Source organism: Pelobates fuscus, unplaced genomic scaffold, assembly GCF_036172605.1.
Source record: "Pelobates fuscus isolate aPelFus1 unplaced genomic scaffold, aPelFus1.pri H_2, whole genome shotgun sequence".
Classification (NCBI taxonomy): domain Eukaryota; kingdom Metazoa; phylum Chordata; class Amphibia; order Anura; family Pelobatidae; genus Pelobates; species Pelobates fuscus.
Window position 1 is genome coordinate 136,707 of NW_026961991.1, and position 24,772 is coordinate 161,478.

A 24,772-nucleotide genomic window follows, 5' to 3' on the forward strand; every position below is an offset into this window, starting at 1 on the left:
GCCTGGTCTCGGACCTCGAGACTAGACTGCCCTTACCGTGACACTAGGCTCAAACCGGCTCTCTGTGCCCTTGTAGACGTGGGGCTAAACCCAAGGGCTTACATGTTTTACTATACGTGACACTGCCACACCAATCTTATCCCCACCTGTTGTAAAAGGAAATCAGCGCAGTACCCAAGATAGGACCCTGCCAACGTCCTGAAATGCATACTGTTAAGAACTGTTCAGGCACTTTTATGTGCCACGCTATGCTTCACAAACAGAGGGAACCAAAAACTATACTATTTACGGTCGCAGTGTAGATAACCCCATATTGTTTCTGCCCAGTTACGTTACAAGCATACCCCCACTATCCCACTAATATTGGCTTATCTAGGGTACGCATAACATTATCAGGCCCTCACAGGCCAGCCATAGCCTGTATTGATCTGCTTACTAATTTTTCAAACGCTCAATGTACCCACCGCGGATCTAAACGCAACAATTCCTGGTGCCCACAGGCCAGCCTTAATCTGAAGTGTTCTGTTAATGTATATTTCATGGTTGTAGAGCTACATCTTACCTAGGTCATCCCTAACCAGTCCTGTACCTTGGTGCATATCGGACTAGCACCTGACACAGCATGATATCTTACTATGTAGAAAGCCAAAAGCGATGTTGTTAAAAGTTATGCTTTTGAATTGTCTGAGCAATGTACATCACTACGATCTATATCCTTACCTGGAACAACGGGTGTAAGTGGGCACACTACAACCTGGTACACCCTAACTCTCGGCCATACGTCCCACTTTACGCCCTTACATACAGTACACAACATACCTGGCATGTAGCCCTGCCTTCGCTGAATCATTACGGGCACTAACACACTGTTTATTGGTACATACAACATTTTATTTTATAGCACATTATCCCATCCTCAGTTTACACTATATAATCAAAGTTTACTCATGTTAATCATATAACTCTACTTAAAATACGTTACTGTCTGCACGCAAACTACTATTGCTAAATCTCACCCTAATGGAACAAATATGTAGATAGGCATGCTAATTTTATAAAGGTAAATCTTGTTAGCAAACTCTAATGTGTTAGTTCAGGTCTCGACGGATAGCAGTTACAATCGACTGAATAGCTTAATAAAACGTCTTAATAATTTCATCTAATTACACATGCTTATATCTCGAAATTGAGCCTGTACAAAATTGCAGGACATACTCAACCCAGACCTGTACCTCTAGCCTACCGGTTAACAGTGGTCTATTTAAAAATGAAAATGTGCACTGCATAACAAGCCACACTGTTGTTTCTTACTGTTTATTAATGTTTATTGTTGGCACCAGCTGTTGTGGCGGTGTGACCATGTCTGTCAATCCTTGCACAACCTAAATAAAGAATTAAAAAAAAAAAAAAAAACATGTCCGTAAGTAAAGGGAGCAAATTGCTCACGTCCTAAGGGCTGTAGGACAGGAAAAAGACTGAGGACCTTAGGGATGGAGCCTCCTTTTAAAACCTTGGTGGTTTTCCTGTCCTATCGGCTGAAGGGGAGGGGCTAACCCATGTGTATATGCTGCCATGATTAGCCAGGAAATATAATTTTTACCAGACTAATTATGTGCCCAGATTTAAGGCAGTCTGTATGCAATATAATAACATCAAGCTTTGGCCATTTTACAGCGCACACGTTACTTAAATCCATCATTTAACAGTCTCGAGTTCACCCCAACAATACAAAACTAAATTTTTGAACATTAAAACGTAAAATCGAGCCATACATTTTCTATTCGCCTCTCTTTTGAGCCCGCTTTATGAAAGATTGATCCAAAATCCAAATTATCTTGGTAGGATCAGTGAATTAAATAAGGTTAGTCAAAACTATTTAACTGAATAATAATTGTGGACACGCATATTACCTGAAACGATTAGAATTCCACCTTCCTCTTTTCTTAATCTCTTCATCTGACATAACCTGCAGCCTCAGTAACCATTCCAATTCTAGAAGAATGCCACAATAATTGAGAGTTCTGCGAAGCGAACTGTAATTTAAAGGTCCATTTACAGATGTTGTCACCACAAATTTCAGGTTTTGGAATCCATCAAACAGAAGGGTGTCCTTTAAAGTTAGGGTGTCCTTTAAGGTTAAAAAAAAAGCAGCCCTTGGCGTTACTATGTCCAGCCAAATAGTGCTTGCTGTGAAAAAAGCCAAAACAGAAGCCGTCTTGATCAATGAAAGCAGAATAACAAATTAGCGAAAAAAAACATTAAGATCTGCTTTAATGGATCAAAACTGATCCTCATCTTGAATGAAAAACAGGACATGTCATCCCCTATCTGGGCACTGTGTGATATACAGAAACTTGTGATATTGGCTAGTAAACGGACAGAGACAATGATGGGATTGATTTCTTATAACTTTTGATATAACCACGTTTAGCCGATAGTCACTTTCTTTGTTTTATCCCTTACTAACATTTCAAGGACATTGTCCGTACTTTCTGCGTTTCCCAGCAAACTTGGCTATGCAACAAATAACTGAGAAATCATGAGCTTCTAACGGAGATAAACTAAGGCCAGTTAGGGAATTATGGGTTGGGTTTATGTCCCCCAAAATATAGAGCTTTGAAAATGTGTCAACTCTTGATTGGTACAAAGTTGCGTCACGCCCCTAGACATGAATACACTTTATTATGTTGCTATTCATTAACATTTTGGGCAGTTGTTTATGAACTGGTGTGATTGTCATTCGTTTGGGACACCCCCAGCACTGCAATCAAAAGGGGTTCGGGTTAAAGCGGAGATCTCTAAATTGAAGTCCATGGCGTTCTGGTTTATCGTATACGAGGGTCCTCATTGAAAATAATTTCTTACAGACAATTAAAGGGTTAATCGTAAATAATGTGAAATATCCAGACACACAAAATGGTCATTTATTAAAATATATTTACGATTCTGAGTAAAAATATTAAAGCTGGTTTTAGGCCTCCAGAAACTGGAGTGACATTTAGCACAAATGGAAGACGCAGAAAACATGTCAAGTACAGCAATGTGGCAGCAGGATGAGAAGTCACTGATCTTAGCGACTGCGTCCCTCTGACTCTTCGCTCTCCGCACCCCTCTTCCTCCCAGGTACGTTCAGCGAGGATTCGATCGCAGCTCGTATTGTGGGCGAGACCTGTAACCGAGCACTGGATTCCTGGAGAGTGCAGTTACGTAGCAATATTATAATGGCTGTAGGGAGAACCTGTAGTGAAGAGGAAAGCTTCAGAATTTTTTTCTTATCTGGAATTGATAACGCATTTCACAAATTACTCAGTGTGTAAATGATCTGTAACCTCGAAAACCTCAGCTATATGTGACAGAAACTCACTGCACTGTCACACGAGGAACTAGTATGTGTTATTTTATCTTAGAAAACAGGTCTCTGAAAAGATTCCATCTGAATTATATCACAGATATCATTGAAGCCCTACGATTGTCTTGCGGCATTAACTTGATATAAATGGAATGGGCAGGCTTGCAATGACTTGGTGCATGGTTTGTACAGATTACAAGATTGGACCCAAATTTACAGAGATAAAGGGATTGTGTTCCCAGGTATGGGGCTGAGGTGTTTTACCACAGTTTGCACCTTATAATGAAATTTATATCTATTTCCAGAGTTCGTACCCTTATACCGGGAGACTGGGCTTCATGCTGTACACTAGGTTATTGAGAGTTGAGGTGGTTTTTGAAGTTGTGTTGAGATAATTGCTGTTCAGATATCTCATTAAAGCTGGTTTCTACACTGAATTGTCACTCTTACCTTGTCTTTGAGTGCTGCTTCCTCTACGTGCTTTGAAATGGCTGCATTCTTCACTTGGTCACACAGGGCCTGGGTGCCATAAATGGACTGGAGGAGAGCCTCAGTGCAGCGCTGCTGTGAGTGCCCAGTTACCCTCTGTTAACAAAACAAAGAGAAAGTCAGTGGATGTACATACTGGACTTTAGCAGGGTCAGACATGTGTCCAGTGGGGCCAGTGTTTGTTCTTTCAAACGGTTATTGAATGAAATGTCAGGACTGTCAACTAAAACCAAATGGACAGACCTGGCACGTCATGCACCGTGTAAGGGAATTGGACAGCTGATAGCTTAAGCATTGGACCTGTCAGATTACTCTTGATTTGTGATCTCTGTAACAGCCAGTCACATAGCAGGGAATATTCCCCGGGCTCTCCGTTCCTCTCATGTCGTGTTTCTCACAATGAGGCTCGAGGAACTCTCTGAAACACTCACCTGGAGAACAGTCACTGCTCTCTGAAAGAGCTTTGAGCTGCCGATTTTGAAGTCCACCATGAAATTTCTGAAGATCTTTCCCTTGAGAACGTGGGCTCCAGTAGTGACAGTGTTTAATATCCATTTTGTGCTAAGTTCCCTCTGGAACTTCTGTAAATTATTTAAAGAGAGAATAAAGTGAGGTTTCTGCAGCTGAATATGTACTAAGTCCATGCTCTAATCTCCACAAGGAGTTTACAATATATAAACGGCGACTCTATCACAGACGCCGTGTTTATATATATATACACATAAATATTCACTATAACACGGTACAAGCTGATATACACACATCCTAAAATAAAATACCATATACCTGTAATAAGGTACACAATGAAGTACATGGACATGCCCACCACCCCAGTATTTACCACATAGACATATATACCCCCACCCCTCCAGTAATGACCACACAGACATATATACCCCCACCCCTCCAGTAATGACCACACAGACATATATACCCCTACCCCTCCAGTAATGACCACACAGACATATATACTCCCACCCCTACAGTAATTACCACACAGACATATATACCCCCACCCCTCCAGTAATGACCAAACAGACATATATACCCCCCACCCCTCCAGTAATGACCAAACAGACATATATACCCCCCACCCCTCCAGTAATTACCACAAATACATATATACCCCCACCCCTCCAGTAATGACCACACAGACATATATACCCCCACCCCTCCAGTAATGACCAAACAGACATATATATCCCCCACCCCTCCAGTAATGACCACACAGACATATATACCCCCACCCCTCCAGTAATGACCACACAGACATATATACCCCCCACCCCTCCAGTAATGACCACACAGACATATATACCCCGCCCCTCCAGTAATGACCACACAGACATATATACCCCCCACCCCTCCAGTAATGACCAAACAGACATATATACCCCCCACTGCTCCAGTAATGACCACACAGACCCCCACCCCTCCAGTAATGACCAAACAGACATATATACCTCCCACCCCTCCAGTAATGACCACACAGACATATATACCCCCCACCCCTCCAGTAATTACCACACATTCATATATACTCCTACCCCTCCAGTAATTACCACACATTCATATATATACTCCTACCCCTCCAGTAATGACCACACAGACATATATACTCCCACCCCTCCAGTAATTACCACACAGACATATATAATTCCACCCCTCCAGTGATGACCACACAGACATATATACTCCCACCCCTCCAGTAATGACCACACAGACATATATACCCAGACCCCTCCAGTAATGACCACACAGACATATATACCCGCCACCCCTCCAGTAATGACCAAACAGACATATATACCCCCCACCCCTCCATTAATGACCACACAGACATATATACCCCCACCCCTCCAGTAATGACCAAACAGACATATATACCCCCACCCCTCCAGTAATGACCACACAGACATATATACCCCCCACCCCTCCAGTAATTACCACACATTCATATATACTCCTACCCCTCCAGTAATTACCACACATTCATATATACTCCTACCCCTCCAGTAATGACCACACAGACATATATACTCCCACCCCTCCAGTAATGACCACACAGACATATATACCCCCACCCCTCCAGTAATGACCACACAGACATATATATCCCCACCTCTCCAGTAATTACCACACAGACATATATACCCCCACCCCTCCAGTAATGACCACACAGACATATATACCCCCACCTCTCCAGTAATGACCACACAGACATATATATCCCCCACCTCTCCAGTAATTACCACACAGACATATATACCCCCACCTCTCCAGTAATGACCACACAGACATATATATCCCCCACCTCTCCAGTAATTACCACACAGACATATATACCCCCACCCCTACAGTAATCTGGGAGGTGGAAGCAGGGAAGAAGATGGTGGCTAGTGATTGGATAAATCAAAAAGAGAGAGCAAGAAAATGAAGGATTACGAATCTGAGAGAGAGAGAGCGAGAGAGCGAGAGAGAGAGAGAGAGAGAGACTAATTGGAAAGTGAGGGAAGGTTGTCAGAACTCCCAGCAATCAGACAGCATTGTCATCATGGTCGATAAGGTGAAGGGGATTTCACAAATTATAATGATAACTACCACAGAGAAACATGCAAGGTAACGGACAGCTAGGGATGGGAACCAGGCTGGCACTCTGTGTGGCTAGCCCCTAGGTATGCCTACTTATTATACACGGTACACAGCACATACACAACACACACACATGGCACATACACAACACATACATATACGACACACAACACACACACACATGGCACATACACAACACATACATATACGACACACAACACACACACATGGCACATACACAACACACACATATCCGACACACAACACACACACACAGCACATACACAACACACACATATACGATACACAAAACACACATGGCACATACACAACACAAATTGCATGTACAGCACATACAGCCTTTCCCCACCTTTGTTTTAGAATATTAAATCTTCGTTACCTGGATAAATGCTCCTTCATACTCGAGGAAAAGGATTGGCCAGGTCACCCCGATAATATTTGGGATCATCTTCTTTGTCGAATTCTAAAAGTAAAACAAAAAGAGGAAATGAGTGATTGCTACTTCCATCTCATTGCTGTAATATTTTAAGGATTATTCATTCCCAGGGAATTCAAACAGGGCGATTCGCTAAAGTCTAAATTCTAAGTGAATGTAAAATTTGAGGCCGAACGCGAAGCATTGCTGACTTGGAGAGTTTCACAAACAGTTTCTTTTAATAACATTGTTTTATTGGACCAACAGAAGTTTTTAGTGACATGGGTGAGTAAAACGGATGAACTCCCCAAAGCTCGCCACTGCAATAAATACGGTATTAACAGAAACTGCAATAAAAACGGTATTAACGGAAACTGCAATAAAAACGGTATTAACGGAAACTGCAATAAATACGGTATTAACGGAAACCGCAATACAAATGGTATTAACGGAAACTGCGATAAAAACGGTATTAACGGAAACTGCAATAAATACGGTATTAACGGAAACTGCAATAAATACGGTATTAACGGAAACTGCGATAAAAACGGTATTAACGGAAACTGCAATAAATACGGTATTAACGGAAACTGCGATAAAAACGGTATTAACAGAAACGGCAATAAAAACGGTATTAACGGAAACTGCGATACAAACGGTATTAACGGAAACTGCAATAAAAACGGTATTAACGGAAACTGCAATAAAAACGGTATTAACGGAAACTGCAATAAATACGGTATTAACAGAAACTGCAATACCGCATTGTGTTACATCTACCCTACAGGACTGGTACGGCAATCATGGCTACCGTGCATTTTAATATTTTGCCTGTTTTGGCCTTAAATTTGAAATTAATTTGTAATTCCTGACAATTCTCATTTTAGTGAATAACCCTGTTTAACTTCTATAAAATATGAATTTATCATGTTGCATTTTGTAGCAAAATGACTATAAATTTGTATTATTATTTATTATTATATTATTATTATTTTATTATTATATTATGATCTGAGCTCCGACAGACCCATCATCGTCATCTTTTTTTCAAGGAAGGACTGAGATTTAATTTGATATATTCACTTAATAATAATATGACAGAAGAACTACAGCAAATGTCTGGTGTATATCATGTCATTGTACCTGGCATCCCCAATAAGCCTGTTTATCATAGGGGATGCTCATTCTGTTATTACAGCTCAGAGCGTTATTACACACCATTAAGTATGATTACAGTTTATTATATTACACAGCTTATTGTATGATTACAGTTTATTATATTATACAGATTACTGTATGAATACAGCTTATTGTATGATTACAGTTTATTATTGTATGAATACAGCTTATTGTATGATTACAGCTTATTGTATAATTACAGTTTATTATATTATACAGCTTATTGTATGAATACAGCTTATTGTATGATTACAGCTTATTGTATGATTACAGTTTATTGTATGATTACAGTTTATTATATTATACAGCTTATTGTATGAATACAGCTTATTGTATGATTACAGTTTATTGTATGATTACAGTTTACTGTGTTATTAGCGTATTGTATTATACAGCTTATTGTATGATTACAGCATATTGTAGTGTTACAGCTTATTGTATTATACAGCTTATTGTATGATTACAGCATATTGTAGTGTTACAGCTTATTGTATTATACAGCTTATTGTATGATTACAGCATATTGTATGATTACAGCTTATTGTATTATACAGTTTATTGTATGACTGCAGCTCATTGTATTATACGGCTTCTTGTATTATAGTTTATTGTATGATTGCAGCTCATTGTATTATACGGCTTCTTGTATTATAGTTTATTGTATGATTGCAGCTAATTGTACAGATTATTGTATTACTGCATTTTATTATATGATTGCAGTTTATTGTACTATACAGCTCATTGTATTATTACAGCTTATTGTATTATTACAGCTTATTGTAATATTACAGCTCATTGTATTATTACAGCTTATTGTATTATTACAGCTTATTGTAATATTACAGCTCATTGTATGAATACAGCACTCTGTAATGGTTTTAGGTCACCTAACGGTATACAAACAGTTTGATATAAACCAGTGTGATGGGAATCCAGCATGGTCAAAATTTAGTAGGCCGAAATCTCCACATGGCATATGCTGGATGAGTCATCAGTATACTGAGCATGTGCAGGAATGCAGGAACTGAAAGGAACTGAAAATGCACTTATTTCCTTTGTCTTGGATGAGCCATGTGGTCTGACCAGATGTACAAGTCTATATTCTGCTCATTGATTGGTTAAAGGTATATGTGGGTGTAGATATTAATGGGAGGAGTTATAGTGCTATATAAGGAATGTACACCATGTGTTGGTCTCTCAGATATTTTTGGAACAGGAGTTCATCTGAGGCCCGATCGGTATGTAAATAAAGACCTCTTACTTCCTGAAGACCTGCATCCATTTCTCTGTGTTTGGTTTCTGCTAGTTTACTCGGTAACATAATTGGTGCATTGGCGGGAAACTCTCATCGCACGGAAGCTGGCGCAGAGATTTGAGACGGTAAAGCTTTTTACCAGCGTTCTCCACGGCAGCACCCCTGGACTTGTGCGTGGACCTCCTTTCGTCTCGGCGCCACTGGCCTTTTGTCCAGGAGATCATCGGCTTCTGCGCAGTGAGTACTGGGGTGCCCCGTCGATGTATGCGAACCCAGGGCCAGGAAATAACAGGTAAGACTGATACCGTTAGAGCGGTAGACCCACAAGGGGTTTTATATTTGGAACCGGTTGTATGGAATCTGCCCCTTCCCTCTGGAAGGAAGAAGTGAAGGCGCAACACTTATCTGGACATTAGATGCTCTGTAGACAGCCCGTCTAATATAGGTGGTATTGTTAGACTGAGTTCTGGTGTAAATAGCTCATGTCCGACACCGATGTCCTGCCTTGACTAGCATGCTAGGTGTAAATTTTGGTTGCTAGGCGGGGAGATCGGCGAAACTAAGCAGACTCTGTTGTACATTATCGTTTGCTAGATTTTACCCTATCTTGACTAAGTGTGCTCTGTTGTAAATCCAGCCACTAGATTATTGATAGCGTATGTAGACTAAAAGGGTATTGGTGTAAATTCTGCCCTCTAGTTTGCTATATGTGGTGTCTGGGCAGCGAAGACTTATCGAATCTTTGGTGTACAAATAGATCAAAAGCTCTCGAGGTGCTGGCCAGTTAGAGTAGTTGGGAGTATTGTAAATGTTGTTAAATATACTGTAGTTGGTGAATTGGTTAAATTGTATGTCCTGCTAGAAAGCTAGAGCTCTGCCGTCTAGTGGGAGTGTAAATTGTGTGTATAACTGTAAAATAGCGCACGGTACCATAACCACTGACATGTATCATAACCACTGACATTGTGCAAAAATTACTAACAATTGCTGTTTTATGTTATATGTATAATACCATAACTGTTACTAACTGATCTGTGACTTTAAAACTGTATTATAACCACTTACTAACTGTACCATAACCACTGACTGTAAAGATGAGATTACTAGAATGTGATATAGTTGGTTAGTTAAAAGTTGATTTATAGTACGGATAATTGTAGAGACGATTTATAGTTACAGAGATAAGTATCTAGTGTTTGGTAAATCTTTGTGAGTGAGACGTTGTGATATCACTGTATGTATAAGAATTCTCTGCGTGTTATCGTGTGTATGTTTGGCTTAGCAACTGTGCCACATGGTGCTGTTGCCAGGGAAACGAGTGTGACTGTTGGAAGTGTGTTTGGAGTTTTGTGTATCTTTGTATTAGACGCTCCGTTGCCAGTATAGGTGCGTCTGACTCAAAGATTGTTGATCCCTTATCATGTATGCTGAAGAACTTTACTAAGGGATATAAGGCTTGTGATTTTGGGGTAAAATTGTCCCCAAAACGTTTGACTACCTTATATAGTAGAGAGTGGCCTGTCCTGGTGGCCACATGGCCTCCATGTGGCAGTCTTGACTTAAATTTAGTGCAGGGTGTACATGTGGCTGTAACTAGTAGGCTGAAATTTTATGATCAGTTTCCATATATTGACTGTTAGAAACCGATTGCCGAAAAACTGCCTTGGTGAATTAAACTGTGTCATGAGGAACAATGGAGCCACATGGTGGTCAGAATTAAGGCCTTAATTTCACCTAGTTTGGACACCTCCCCCCCTTGCATTTTATTACCAACCCCCTATTCATCCTACAGAGCCAGAGTAGCCATTCCCCCACTCTTCCTCCCAAGCTAATACTAGTGTAACTGGTTTTTGCATTCCCCCTGCTCTATTGTCCCCACCTACCCACATACCTATCTGTTCTTTTGTTTCAAACTCTTCTGTACCAACCCCCACTGATTCCAACCCCCCCCCCCCCCTCCACTGATTCTTTGTAAATTTAAACTGACTTCCTTTTGGTAGGAATGTATTTTAGTATTGAATATTATTAACAGTTAAATTGTGAGGAGAATTCTTAACAATAGTAACTGAGTTTATTGGATTAGATAATTCTCAGCAATGACATTGTACCATAATCATTGAAATAGCACTAAAAACTACTGAACAGTCTAAAATACAAATTGAGATGTATAATTTACCATAGAACTAAAGCTTTATTCAAGCCTAGATATCAGGGTGAACAGTGATTAAAATAAGCAATAATAAAATAAGCACATAATTAAAGTTTATCTGCTTCATTAGACTTTAGGGAGGCACTCTAGGGCCACCTACTGGCTATCTTCGGGAGGTACATTGATTTACATTGTTTAAAATATTAATGACGTATAATCATCTTTAACTCTATACTGACATACAATAGACAGAAGTAGGATTGCTATAAGGTTTTATTTTATGTATAAATATATTAAAAGTTAAGTTTTATTATTAGACCCATAAAGATTATTTTGATACAATTACTAACCCTTTGATGACACCTACTGGTAGTTTTTTGTTTAACATTTTTTATTCATTTTCTTCCATCCACCAAATGCTGACTAGTAGAATTAGCTCACCCCCTTCCACCTACCTTACTACTCCTAGACCGGAACTTATTATAAAACAGTCTCGCCGAAGTCCCATATTAACCCGACAGATGACTGGTAACCTCCAACCCTGACATTACCAGATGCCCCTCCGTCTTACACCAGGCCCAACACACGTGGATGAGAATGGCCAAATACAACGGGCAGATCCAGTGTTTGTATATGTCCCCTTCACTACGACTGATTTATTTAACTGGAAGACTCATAACTCCTCATATACTGACAAACCTCAAGTCATGATAGATTTGGTTGCCTCAATCATACAAACCCACAATCCTACTTGGGCTGATTGTCAGCAATTATTACTGACCTTTAGAACGTAAATGGTGCTGACACAATCCATCTAAAGGCCTATCAACAAGCCATTATTGCTGGCATGAAGGCAGGAGGGAAGAAGGCAATTAATATGTCAAAAACGGCTGAGGTGTTGCAAAAGGTTGATGAGTCACCTAGTACCTTTTATGAGAGATTATTGGAGTCATATAGATTGTATACTCCTCTTAATCCAGAGGCTCCTGAGAATTCTAGGATGATTAATTCAGCATTTGTCAGCCAGGCCCAAGGTGATATTAAAAGGAAATTGCAGAAATTAGAGGGATTTGTAGGGATGTCCATATCACAGCTAATGGAGATTGCAAATAAAGTATATATGAATAGAGGAGACGAGAATAGGCTGAGCAAAAGACCTTTAAGTAGGAATCAATGTGCGTATTGTAGAAAGGAGGGACATTGCAAGAGTGAGTGTCCACAGAGAGAGCAGTATGAAGGTGATCGACAAGGAGAGAGAAGGGTACGAGGAGGTTATAGTGGTAATTATAGAGGAAGAGGAAGTTTTAGAGGGAATGGTGGGAATAATAGAGGAAGTGTTCAAGGAGACAGATACTATCCACCCACGCAGAGACCTAGAGAAAGAGAGGATAGAGATTTTGTGGGTCTGGCTGACACTATCATGGAAGACTATTGATACCGACCGGGCTCCATCCCCCTTGGTCAAGCGGAGCCTATGGTCGATGTAGCAATAGGGGGAAAGAGAAGTTCTTTTATGATAGACACTGGTGCTTCTATTCCATAGTGACAAGTGTAAAACCCTAAGCGTGATGAATCTTATTTGACATTCCAGGAGTATGGGCAGAAAATAATCCTCCAGGACTTGCCCGTAATATCCCACCGATACATACTGAGTTAAAGCTCGGGGTGTATCCTGTTAGCCTTTGTATGTTGTTATTTTATCTACCCCAACAGCTGTAAAGGTGGCAGAGGTGACTCCGTGGATTCATCACTCCAGGGTTAAACCAGCATCAGATTCCTGGCAAGCTACTCCAGATCGTGAGAATCCTTGCAAGATCCGGTTGAAGCGGGAAACTCAGTCGGAGTGACGAGGAGATATTGGGACATTTAGAAAAACAAGATATCAACAAGTAGGTGTTTTGACGGCCATAATAAAGCCTGACCACCTGCCTACGTTTCATAGCCAGAGTGTCTAGAAGGAATCTCTGTGAAGGGAAGTGAGGATCAGAAGAACGCCAATCCTTGCAGCCCTCATAAACGGGAAGCTGAGGTGTCATCACACGGTCGAATAAAAATGAGGATTTCAGGAATAATGTGTTTTATTATGTGTCTTAGTATGTTTATGATTTTTCAGGAAGGTAAGAGTGCAGACATACCGAATTGCGATAGTTGCATTAAGACTACTAAAACAGGTAACCAAATATCCCAAACTCTTATTTGGCACTCACAGTATGAATGTAAGGGATCTGTATCTGAATGTAGATATTTGGATATTGATTATAGTGTGTGCAAGCTAATATCAGGAGAGTCTAAATGTTTCGATCCCCAATTCCAACCCCGTACAATTTGGTTGGTAATTAGAAATAGTAATTCCCAGGGAACTTTGATAAATAGGACTGTGATAAATACCATACATTCTATGGGTGTTCTGCTATTTGATGCATGTAAGGCGATTTCTGGTAGTAGAAAACCTTGGAATGTATGTGGTAATCTTAAATGGGAACAAACTTATGGGTTTAACCCCTTAAGGACCAAACTTCTGGAATAAAAGGGAATCATGACGTGTCAGACACGTCATGTGTCCTTAAGGGGTTAATGATGAATACTTATGTCCCAGTAAAAGATCTACTGATCCTGATTGCCCGAATAGAGATTATAATTTTTGTCCCTATTGGTCTTGTGTAGGGTGGGCAACCTGGGGAAAAACAGTGGATCAAGATATGATTATCCAAAAGTTGCCTACCACACCATATTGTAAATCTATGGAATGTAATCCGGTCCATATGACCATCTCTAATCCCCAGCATTTTATTGACAAATTTGGAAATATTTTTGGGTTCCAAATATATGGCACAGGCGTAGATCCAGGAACAATAATATATGTAGGTCTTGAAATGGAGACAGTAGCAACTCAGACTCATCAGGTTTTTCATTCCTTTTATGAGGAGATGAGTGTTGAGGATAAAATTCCCCATAATGTTAAGAACCTATTTATTGATTTGGCTGAAAGTATTGCAGGTAGTCTTACTGTAACTAATTGCTTTGTATGTGGAGGTACTAATATGGGAGACCAGTGGCCATGGGAGGCAAAGGAAATATGGTACCCTGGCTCTGAGACATATGAACAACGGATATCTTTTCAGTCTGATCATCAAGTAAGTACTAGAAGTAAATCGGAATGGCGATCAAAAACCTCCATTATAGGTCATGTTTGTGTAGCTAGGAAAGGGACACTGTAGGTGAGCTAACTTGCTTGGGACAAAAGCCTATAATGTTAATACTAAAAATACTACTTGGTGGTCAGCTTCAAATGTCTCGGAGCCTACTAATCCGTTTGCCAATTACACTCATTTAAAGGAGGTATGGTTTGACTTATCTGCTACATCTAGTTAGAAAGCCCCAGCAAATTTATATTGGATCTGTGGTAAGAAAGCTTATTCGGAGTTACCACAAGATTGGGAAGGGGCATGTGTATTAGGTATGCTCAAACCATCCTTCTTCTTGTTGCCAATTGAGACAGGAGAGACCTTGGGAGTTAAGGTTTACGATGTAAATCATAAAAAGAAGAGAGCATCCTTGAACATAGGTAATTGGGAAGATGATGAGTGGCCTCTTCAATGTATTATTAATTATTATGGACCTGCTACTTGGGCAGAAAATGGCACTTATGGATATAGAACTCCGATATATATGCTCAACCGCATTATTAGACTACAGGCGGTGGTTGAGATTATTACTAATGAGACAGCTCAAGCGCTTAATCTTCTAGCTAAGCAAAATACCAGGATGAGATCAGCCATCTATCAAAATAGATTAGCTTTAGATTACCTATTAGCAGTGGAAGGAGGTGTATGCGGGAAGTTTAATCTAAGTAACTGTTGTCTGCACATAGATGATGAAGGTCGGGCAGTGGCTGAACTTACTAGTCACATGGTTAAACTTGCGCATGTACCGACTCAGGTCTGGAATGGGTATAATCCTAATAGTTGGTTTGGAAGTTGGTATGAGCAGCTTGGAGGGATTAAGGCACTAGTAGGAGGAGTAGTGTTTATCATATTCTTATGTCTTTTCCTGCCCTGTCTAATTCCATTAGTGGTGAGGTCCTTACGTAGTATTATAGAGAGTACTATAGAGAGAAAGACAGCGGCTCATGTAATGGCTGTCTATAGATATGATCCCCTAGCTCAAAGAGAATATATTCAGGATGAGGAATGTTGAAGGAGTTTTTAAGATGCTTACAAGGTCTACTCTGGTTCAGTGGCTACTTGAGAGATGTAGGTAAAACTGTGATTGGTGATGCATCTGGAATAATGTTATATCAGAGGCATCAAAGGGGGGAATGTGATGGGAATCCAGCATGGTCAAAATTTAGTAGGCCGAAATCTCCACATGGCATATGCTTATTAGTATCTGGTTACAGACAGTTGGATGAGTCATCAGTATACTGAGCATGTGCAGGAATGCTGGAACTGAAAGGAACTGAAAATGCACTTATTTCCTTTGTCTTGGATGAGCCATGTGGTCTGACCAGATGTACAAGTCTATATTCTGCTCATTGATTGGTTAAAGGTATATGTGGGTGTAGCTATTAATGGGAGGAGTTATAGTGCTATATAAGGAATGTACACCATGTGTTGGTCTCTCAGATATTTTTGGAACAGGAGTTCATCTGAGGCCCGATCGGTATGTAAATAAAGACCTCTTACTTCCTGAAGACCTGCATCCATTTCTCTGTGTTTGGTTTCTGCTAGTTTACTCGGTAACACCAGGACTTTTCTTATTGCCCAGGGACTGCCTCCTCCTTGGCTACAATGGAATTAACGGCTCTGTATTATCCATGTCAATTTCACCCAATCTGGATGGCACTGATCACTAAGAGAGCTCCAGCTAACCCACGGCCAGAACTCTCAGCCCATCAAGGTCATGTACACAGGGCTAAAACTCATGTAACAAATCTGAACTAACAATAAGGACAACCTTACCGGCATGTACTGCCCAGCTATGGCATGGGAAATGGCATAAACGTTGGATGTTTTCTCCTTCACCTGTGTCACCATCTTCTCCACTTCACTCAGGTCATCTGCACCACACAAAAGACAAGAGGATATATCGGGAGAGTAAGAGTGGGAATAAATGACCACCTCAATCCCACCCATTGAAATAGGCAACATAGAGTGCCAAATATTGAGGTAGGTAACACAGTATCCCACCCATCGAGATAAGTAACATAGAAGCCCACCCATCGAGATAGGTAACAGAATGCCAAATATTGAGGTAGGTAACATACAATCCCACCCGTCGAGATAGGTAACACAGAATGACAAATATTGACGTAGGTAACACAAAATGACAAATATTGAGGTAGGTACACATAATTCCACCCATTGAAGTAGGTAACACAGAATGACAAACCTTGAGGTAGGTAGCACAGAATCCCACCCATTTAGGTAAGTAACACAGAATGCCAAATATTGAGGTAGGTAACACAGAATGACAAATACTGAGGTAGGTGACACAGAATGCCACCCATTGAAGTAGGTAAGACATAATCCCATCCATTGAGGTAGGTAACACATAATTACACCCATTGTGAGGTTGGTAACACAAAACCCACCCATTGAGATAGGTAATAGAGAGCCGAATCCCACCCAGTTAAGGTAGCTTACTAACTGGGACTGTGATAAGGTTTTTATAGAGAGACTCTGTTTCCAAAAACACTTGGCTGACCCGGCAATGGGTCCAAGATAGATCACTAGAGCAAGGTGGCACGAGGAGAGGGTGGCAAAGTGTCACCTTAGCTGTGGCTGTCACCGCTTCCTTGTAAAATAAACAAACAGGGTCCACAATCATTTACAAGGAATGGGACCAGACTTTCCCTATTAATTATAGTAAATATGGCTAAACTATGATATATTCACCCATTCATTGCTCGAGCTTTATACAATGGGGCACATTTACTCACCATCCAGGGTGAATATAAAGAGAACCGTGTCTGTCTCTGAAAGAGATGGTAAGACGCCCTTTACAAAATCTTCATGGGAAATGGCAAATTCTGGACCCTGTAGGGAAGAAATGTTAATGAATTACCTATACATTCATACCCCAACGGCCCCCACCCATTTCACATTCATATAGTTTAGTTCTATCCCACATAATGAGCCATGCACAGCATGGTACTGTATGTCAGAAGATGTCAGGGGACATTAATCAGAATGGAAATGAGTAGGTTACCACTGTTATGGACAGAAGAATTAAACCAAAATAGCTATTTACTAATGTGTTCACTATGTTAAAACTGGCTGCTAGAGTAAATATTCCCTTCCCCCTTTATGTGTTCAGTCACTATTTCCTCTGCAAGTTTCTTGTTACACATTCTGTTACACATTCCTGTGTTAACAGCTAGCTCCTTTGCTAACTCCTCCCCCACTTCCTTTGTGCCAATTCCACGTGTAACAAAATGGAGAATCACTGTTAAAGTAACAAAGAAACTACTCACTTCCCCTTTCTTCGTGTATCCAAGCCGGAGCTGGAATATGGGGGGAAGAGCTATGTAATGATGACATCACATCCTGTAGGGTGGGTTTAGACAAGACCCTTTAGACTGTTAACCAATTGTTGAATTGATACTGTATGTTTAAACTGTGATGTATTTTTGCTTTAAGAAGGAGCCCCCCACTCTGGGGAATAAAGCATTCCTTAGTATTTCACTGATCAGAAACTTTGTCTCCGGTGTGAATTACTTCTAGGGAAAGCATGCACGCATTCATCAATCAATTTGGAAGGTGTAGATAGACAAATAATTAAAGTTTTCTTTGATCCAAAACACCACGATATTGGCAGAGTCTGATATTAATTACTATGGATTATCCTGTGATGGGCATATTCTGATAGTTATTACTCTGGGTTTTCATGGAATGGGTTATGATTATGATATCATACAATTGTCAAATTCTGACAGCAGTAACCCTGGATTAAAAATGCAAAAATAAACAAGCTTCACACACAGTGTATACAAAGAAACAATTACCATAAATGTAAACCCAAACAGTGCATGTGACCAAGTGGATCCATTTATATATACAAAAGTGGGGAAGTCCACTAACTGTGTATACCAATAAACACACTGCTATTATACAGATTGTTATGTGTAGATCTGATGTGTAGAGAATTCTACACATAATAATTTGTGCAAAGTATATTCAAATCGCTTCTTTTGTTTAATGCACTGTTTGGGTTTACATTTACGGTAATTGTTTCTTTGTCTATGCTGTGTGTGAATATTGTTTGTGCACCTTTTTATTTTTGTATTTTTTATCTGGGGAATTGATTTATCAGGATTCTTTTCAAGTTGCTGCGTGTATATATAAGTGACACTTTTTGGGTGCTATTACTTGTACTTTTGAATATTATTTGTGTCACTTTAGTTACCCTGGATTGCCCTTAGGATGGGCAGAATATTTTTGAGTTAAAGTGACCCTGCGATTTATTTATGTTTGCCATTTGGTTTTCCTTTTCTCTTATTCCCTGTGTGTCTTAATGATTTGAATCTTGAGTCTAGTCTTTCTTTATATTTCTTATCTTTTCTTCCTTGTGCTTTATCTCAATATCTGGGAGCAGCCATGGTGTTCTCCCCTAACGTCTGCTCTTTGCCCTTCTGTGGGATTATTGTACTGATGAATTGTGGGTAAATTTAAATGGAAACCGAAGCAGAACCGTGCTATGCGCTCCGCCCATTGTCAAGTTTTGTCAGTTTAGTTATATAAATTAAAGTTTGGTGAAAGAGCCCTTTAATAATTATTGAGTGACATAGATGGGACATAGAAATAAAGACTAGGTTCTTGTGGAGTGAGGTGGCTTCAGGTCCAGATTACCATTTCTTAGTCATCCAGTTTGTTTTAGATCTACTAAATGGTGGCCACCACTCACCGTAGATCCAATATCTCCTTCTTTGTTCTCCAGAGTCTTGTATCCTCCATTAATGAAAGAACGGACGTCATCCCACTCTGTCACAACAAAGGGAGTACATTTACACAATTACCCATGCAATAAATGCTATCAGTGTCGGTACCTGAATAAATCTCATGTTTGCAAACATTGTTAATTAAATCTTAACGAGGGACATTGAATCCATCCTCTTGTGTTTGTAAAGAATTAAAGACAATACGGAGATTCTAAACATTCTGAAAAACTGTCAAATGTGAGATTTTCTGCAGCCGATAGCTAACAAATGTATCCGTTAAAGATTTGTTTATCACAGAGACAAAAGATCACAAGATTCTAGTAAAAGCAATATGACTGTTTATATTTGAGCGTGCTCATTGCTGGTGTGACTTGTTTATTTTATAAATGACATATTTTGCATAGTTATACATATCACTCTATACTCTGTAATATGCTACTGAAAATGTGGAGTGTATTAGAATAAGTCAGTTAATATTAATGGGCTCCTAAAATGAACCCATTCTTTATCAGTACTGTCGCAGAAACTGTGCGCTCGTTCAGCAGGACAGAAAGCGATGTAGATACATGGCATGCCAATTAAATTAATCATAATTCCATACTGATACCAAGCCAAGACATGCGCTCAGATCGTGTCTCTGTACATGCAATGTGTATAGTCCAGATCGTGTCTGTGAACATGCAATGTGTATAGCCCAGATCGTGTCTCTGTACATGCAATGTGTATAGCCCAGATCGTGTCTCTGTACATGCAATGTGAATAGCCCAGATCGTGTCTCTGTACATGCAATGTGTATAGTCCAGATCGTGTCTGTGAACATGCAATGTGTATAGTCCAGATCGTGTCTCTGTACATGCAATGTGTATAGTCCAGATCGTGTCTCTGTACATGCAATGTGTATAGTCCAGATCGTGTCTCTGTACATACAATGTGAATAGCCCAGATAGTGTCTCTGTACATGCAATGTGAATAGCCCAGATAGTGTCTCTGTACATGCAATGTGAATAGCCCAGATCATGTCTCTGTACATGCAATGTGAATAGCCCAGATAGTGTCTCTGTACATGCAATGTGAATAGCCCAGATAGTGTCTCTGTACATGCAATGTGAATAGCCCAGATCGTATCTCTGCACATGCAATGTGTATAGCCCAGATCGTGTCTCTGTACATGCAATGTGTATAGTCCAGATTGTGTCTGTACATACAATGTGTATAGTCCAGATTGTGTCTCTGTACATGCAATGTGTATAGTCCAGATCGTGTCTCTGTACATGCAATGTGTATAGTCCAGATCGTGTCTCTGTACATGCAATGTGTATAGTCCAGATAGTGTCTCTGTACATGCAATGTGTATAGCCCAGATCGTGTCTCTGTACATGCAATGTGTATAGTCCAGATCGTGTCTGTGAACATGCAATGTGTATAGCCCAGATCGTGTCTCTGTACATGCAATGTGTATAGTTTAGATCGTGTCTCTGTACATGCAATGTGTATAGTTCAGATCGTGTCTCTTTACATGCAATGTGTATAGTCCAGATCGTGTCTCTGTACATGCAATGTGTATAGCCCAGATCGTGTCTCTGTACATGCAATGTGTATAGTCCAGATCGTGTCTCTGTACATACAATGTGAATAGTCCAGATTGTCTCTGTACATGCAATGTGTATAGTCCAGATCGTGTCTCTGTACATGCAATGTGTATAGCCCAGATCGTGTCTCTGTACATGCAATGTGTATAGTCCAGATCGTGTCTCTGTACATACAATGTGAATAGTCCAGATCGTGTCTCTGTACATGCAATGTGAATAGCCCAGATCGTGTCTGTGAACATGCAATGTGTATAGTCCAGATCGTGTCTCTGTACATGCAATGTGTATAGCCCAGATCGTGTCTCTGTACATGCAATGTGTATAGTCCAGATCGTGTCTGTGAACATGCAATGTGTATAGTCCAGATCGTGTCTCTGTACATGCAATGTGTATAGTCCAGATCGTGTCTCTGTACATGCAATGTGTATAGCCCAGATCGTGTCTCTGTACATGCAATGTGTATAGTCCAGATCGTGTCTCTGTACATGCAATGTGTATAGTTCAGATCGTGTCTCTGTACATGCAATGTGTATAGTTCAGATCGTGTCTCTGTACATGCAATGTGTATAGTCCAGATCGTGTCTCTGTACATGCAATGTGTATAGCCCAGATCGTGTCTCTGTACATGCAATGTGAATAGCCCAGATCGTGTCTCTGTACATGCAATGTGAATAGCCCAGATCGTGGCTGTGAACATACAATGTGTATAGTCCAGATCGTGTCTGTGAACATGCAATGTGTATAGCCCAGATCGTGTCTGTGAACATACAATGTGAATAGCCCAGATCGTGTCTCTGTACATGCAATGTGAATAGCCCAGATCGTGTCTGTGAACATACAATGTGTATAGTCCAGATCGTGTCTGTGAACATGCAATGTGTATAGCCCAGATCGTGTCTGTGAACATACAATGTGTATAGTTCAGATCGTGTCTCTGTACATGCAATGTGTATAGTTCAGATCGTGTCTGTGAACATGCAATGTGTATAGTCCAGATCGTGTCTCTGTACATGCAATTTGTATAGTCCAGATCGTGTCTCTGTACATGCAATGTGTATAGTTCAGATCGTGTCTGTGAACATGCAATGTGTATAGTCCAGATCGTGTCTCTGTACATGCAATTTGTATAGTCCAGATCGTGTCTGTGAACATACAATGTGTATAGTTCAGATCGTGTCTCTGTACATGCAATGTGTATAGTCCAGATCGTGTCTGTGAACATGTAATGTGTATAGTCCAGATCGTGTCTCTGTACATGCAATGTGTATAGTCCAGATCGTGTCTCTGTACATGCAATGTGTATAGCCCAGATCGTGTCTCTGTACATGCAATGTGTATAGTCCAGATCGTGTCTCTGTACATGCAATGTGTATAGTTCAGATCGTGTCTCTGTACATGCAATGTGTATAGTTCAGATCGTGTCTCTGTACATGCAATGTGTATAGTCCAGATCGTGTCTCTGTACATGCAATGTGTATAGCCCAGATCGTGTCTCTGTACATGCAATGTGAATAGCCCAGATCGTGTCTCTGTACATGCAATGTGAATAGCCCAGATCGTGGCTGTGAACATACAATGTGTATAGTCCAGATCGTGTCTGTGAACATGCAATGTGTATAGCCCAGATCGTGTCTGTGAACATACAATGTGAATAGCCCAGATCGTGTCTCTGTACATGCAATGTGAATAGCCCAGATCGTGTCTGTGAACATACAATGTGTATAGTCCAGATCGTGTCTGTGAACATGCAATGTGTATAGCCCAGATCGTGTCTGTGAACATACAATGTGTATAGTTCAGATCGTGTCTCTGTACATGCAATGTGTATAGTTCAGATCATGTCTGTGAACATGCAATGTGTATAGTCCAGATCGTGTCTCTGTACATGCAATTTGTATAGTCCAGATCGTGTCTCTGTACATGCAATGTGTATAGTTCAGATCGTGTCTGTGAACATGCAATGTGTATAGTCCAGATCGTGTCTCTGTACATGCAATTTGTATAGTCCAGATCGTGTCTGTGAACATACAATGTGTATAGTTCAGATCGTGTCTCTGTACATGCAATGTGTATAGTTCAGATCGTGTCTGTGAACATGCAATGTGTATAGTCCAGATCGTGTCTGTGTACATGCAATGTGAATAGCCCAGATCGTGTCTCTGTACATGCAATGTGTATAGTTCAGATCGTGTCTCTGTACATGCAATGTGTATAGTCCAGATCGTGTCTCTGTACATGCAATGTGTATAGTCCAGATCGTGTCTGTGAACATGCAATGTGTATAGTTCAGATCGTGTCTGTGAACATACAATGTGAATAGCCCAGATCGTGTCTGTGAACGTGCAATACACTGCACCAAGGATAGTACCTTTGCCCTGAACATGGAAGTGTAGAGGAGGTAAGTGTGTTTTTACTTCCACCCACTGCATTTTTCACCCAGTGACTATTTGAATAGTGTTTACTGGTTGATGGAATGAGGACAGAGCAGTGACGGTTCTGCTTTGGTGGAAATAGTCACGGTACAAAATAAGTAATGAACTATTGGCATCTTCCACATTCTGAGCATATGACGCACCATTCCAGAATCATAGAGTTAGACTGGAAGGATCAGGAAATGAGTCTGGGTTTTCCCCAAAATTTAACCTTCACATATAACAAGCAAACCGTGTGGAGAATCTCCGGTGTCTGAGATAACTGGTAAATTCTGATCTATCTAAGCCGAGCATTAATTACCTCTCCCTTATTTAGTGCATTTAAACGTGTGACCGAGTGCTTTCTAAATTACAGATATGGCTTACTATTTGTACCCTCTGTCTCTGTATTTCACCAGAGAGAACGGGAATGAGAAATCATTAGAATACAATGTAGCACAGCCACACATCCATATCACATGTATCTATAATAATTCAGGAATTATCTAAACACTCATAAACAGTGGTGGCTGGTGAAGATGGGGGGCCCTTAGAATTGACCCCTAGAATTTAGAAATCTTCCCCCTGATTTGTTGGACTTTTTAACCTGGTGTACTCAAACCTGAACCAATTAGAGCTCATGGTCTGTTCAACAACATAAACCAATATATATATAAATAAAAACCAATATATATATAAACTGATATATAGACGTGTTTGGTAAATGGGCCAGACTCCTTCCCTGATGCTGTTACCCAATGACAGCTATAGAAGACAGAACACTGTGCAGGCCTGTCTTATAGGGCATTCAGAAGCTGCTGGTCCAATGCAAACCCAATGGGTGATGCCAGAAATCCTTTTACAGCAGATTAGCTGTGTATGAAGGGTCATCATCAGAGAACATGGATATGGCAGGGTGCAACCCTCCTTGCAGTATTCCCAGCTACTGATGAGGGGAGTACTAAAATAAAGAACTAGGGCAGACAGACAGACACAACAAGATTTTTTTCAAGCAAAATGCTGATCATTCGTTATTTACTCTATGTGTATATTTTTAATTGCAAAACAATCTGGTAGGAACCCAGGGTTGGCACTACAGTAAGACCCACTCCCCGAATAAAATGTACACAGGAGGCACTAGAGGGGGCAAAATGTTCTTTTTTTTAAAATAACCGAATTAAATGGAAATAAACACCCACCACACACCACATCACAAATACATCTTACCCTGGGTAGCCAAACATTCTTGCCCAGTTTCTGTGGGCATTGCCCCATCTGCTCTGTACCTGCCTCCACAGCTCATAGAAACAAGTCTTTTCATAGATCTGTTACTGGATCACATTTTACAAGTTGTTCATCAATACTGCGGGTTCCAAGGCTACTT

General features: G+C 40.3%; 1 protein-coding gene across 1 annotated transcript in view; it reads right to left on the reverse strand.

Annotated features, from left to right (window-relative positions):
- Positions 1-2,912: 2,912 nt before the first annotated feature.
- Positions 2,913-24,772, reverse strand: part of LOC134585308 (glucokinase regulatory protein-like) — a 152,228-nt gene continuing 130,368 nt past the window's right edge. Inside the window, exons 14-20 of the mRNA XM_063440729.1 lie at positions 19,355-19,431; positions 17,391-17,487; positions 16,411-16,508; positions 6,831-6,914; positions 4,270-4,419; positions 3,800-3,934; positions 2,913-3,238 (exon numbers count right to left, since the gene is read on the reverse strand). Coding sequence (XP_063296799.1) covers positions 3,071-3,238; positions 3,800-3,934; positions 4,270-4,419; positions 6,831-6,914; positions 16,411-16,508; positions 17,391-17,487; positions 19,355-19,431 — 809 coding nt within the window. The 3' untranslated portion in view covers positions 2,913-3,070. The remainder of the gene's footprint in view (positions 3,239-3,799; positions 3,935-4,269; positions 4,420-6,830; positions 6,915-16,410; positions 16,509-17,390; positions 17,488-19,354; positions 19,432-24,772) is intronic.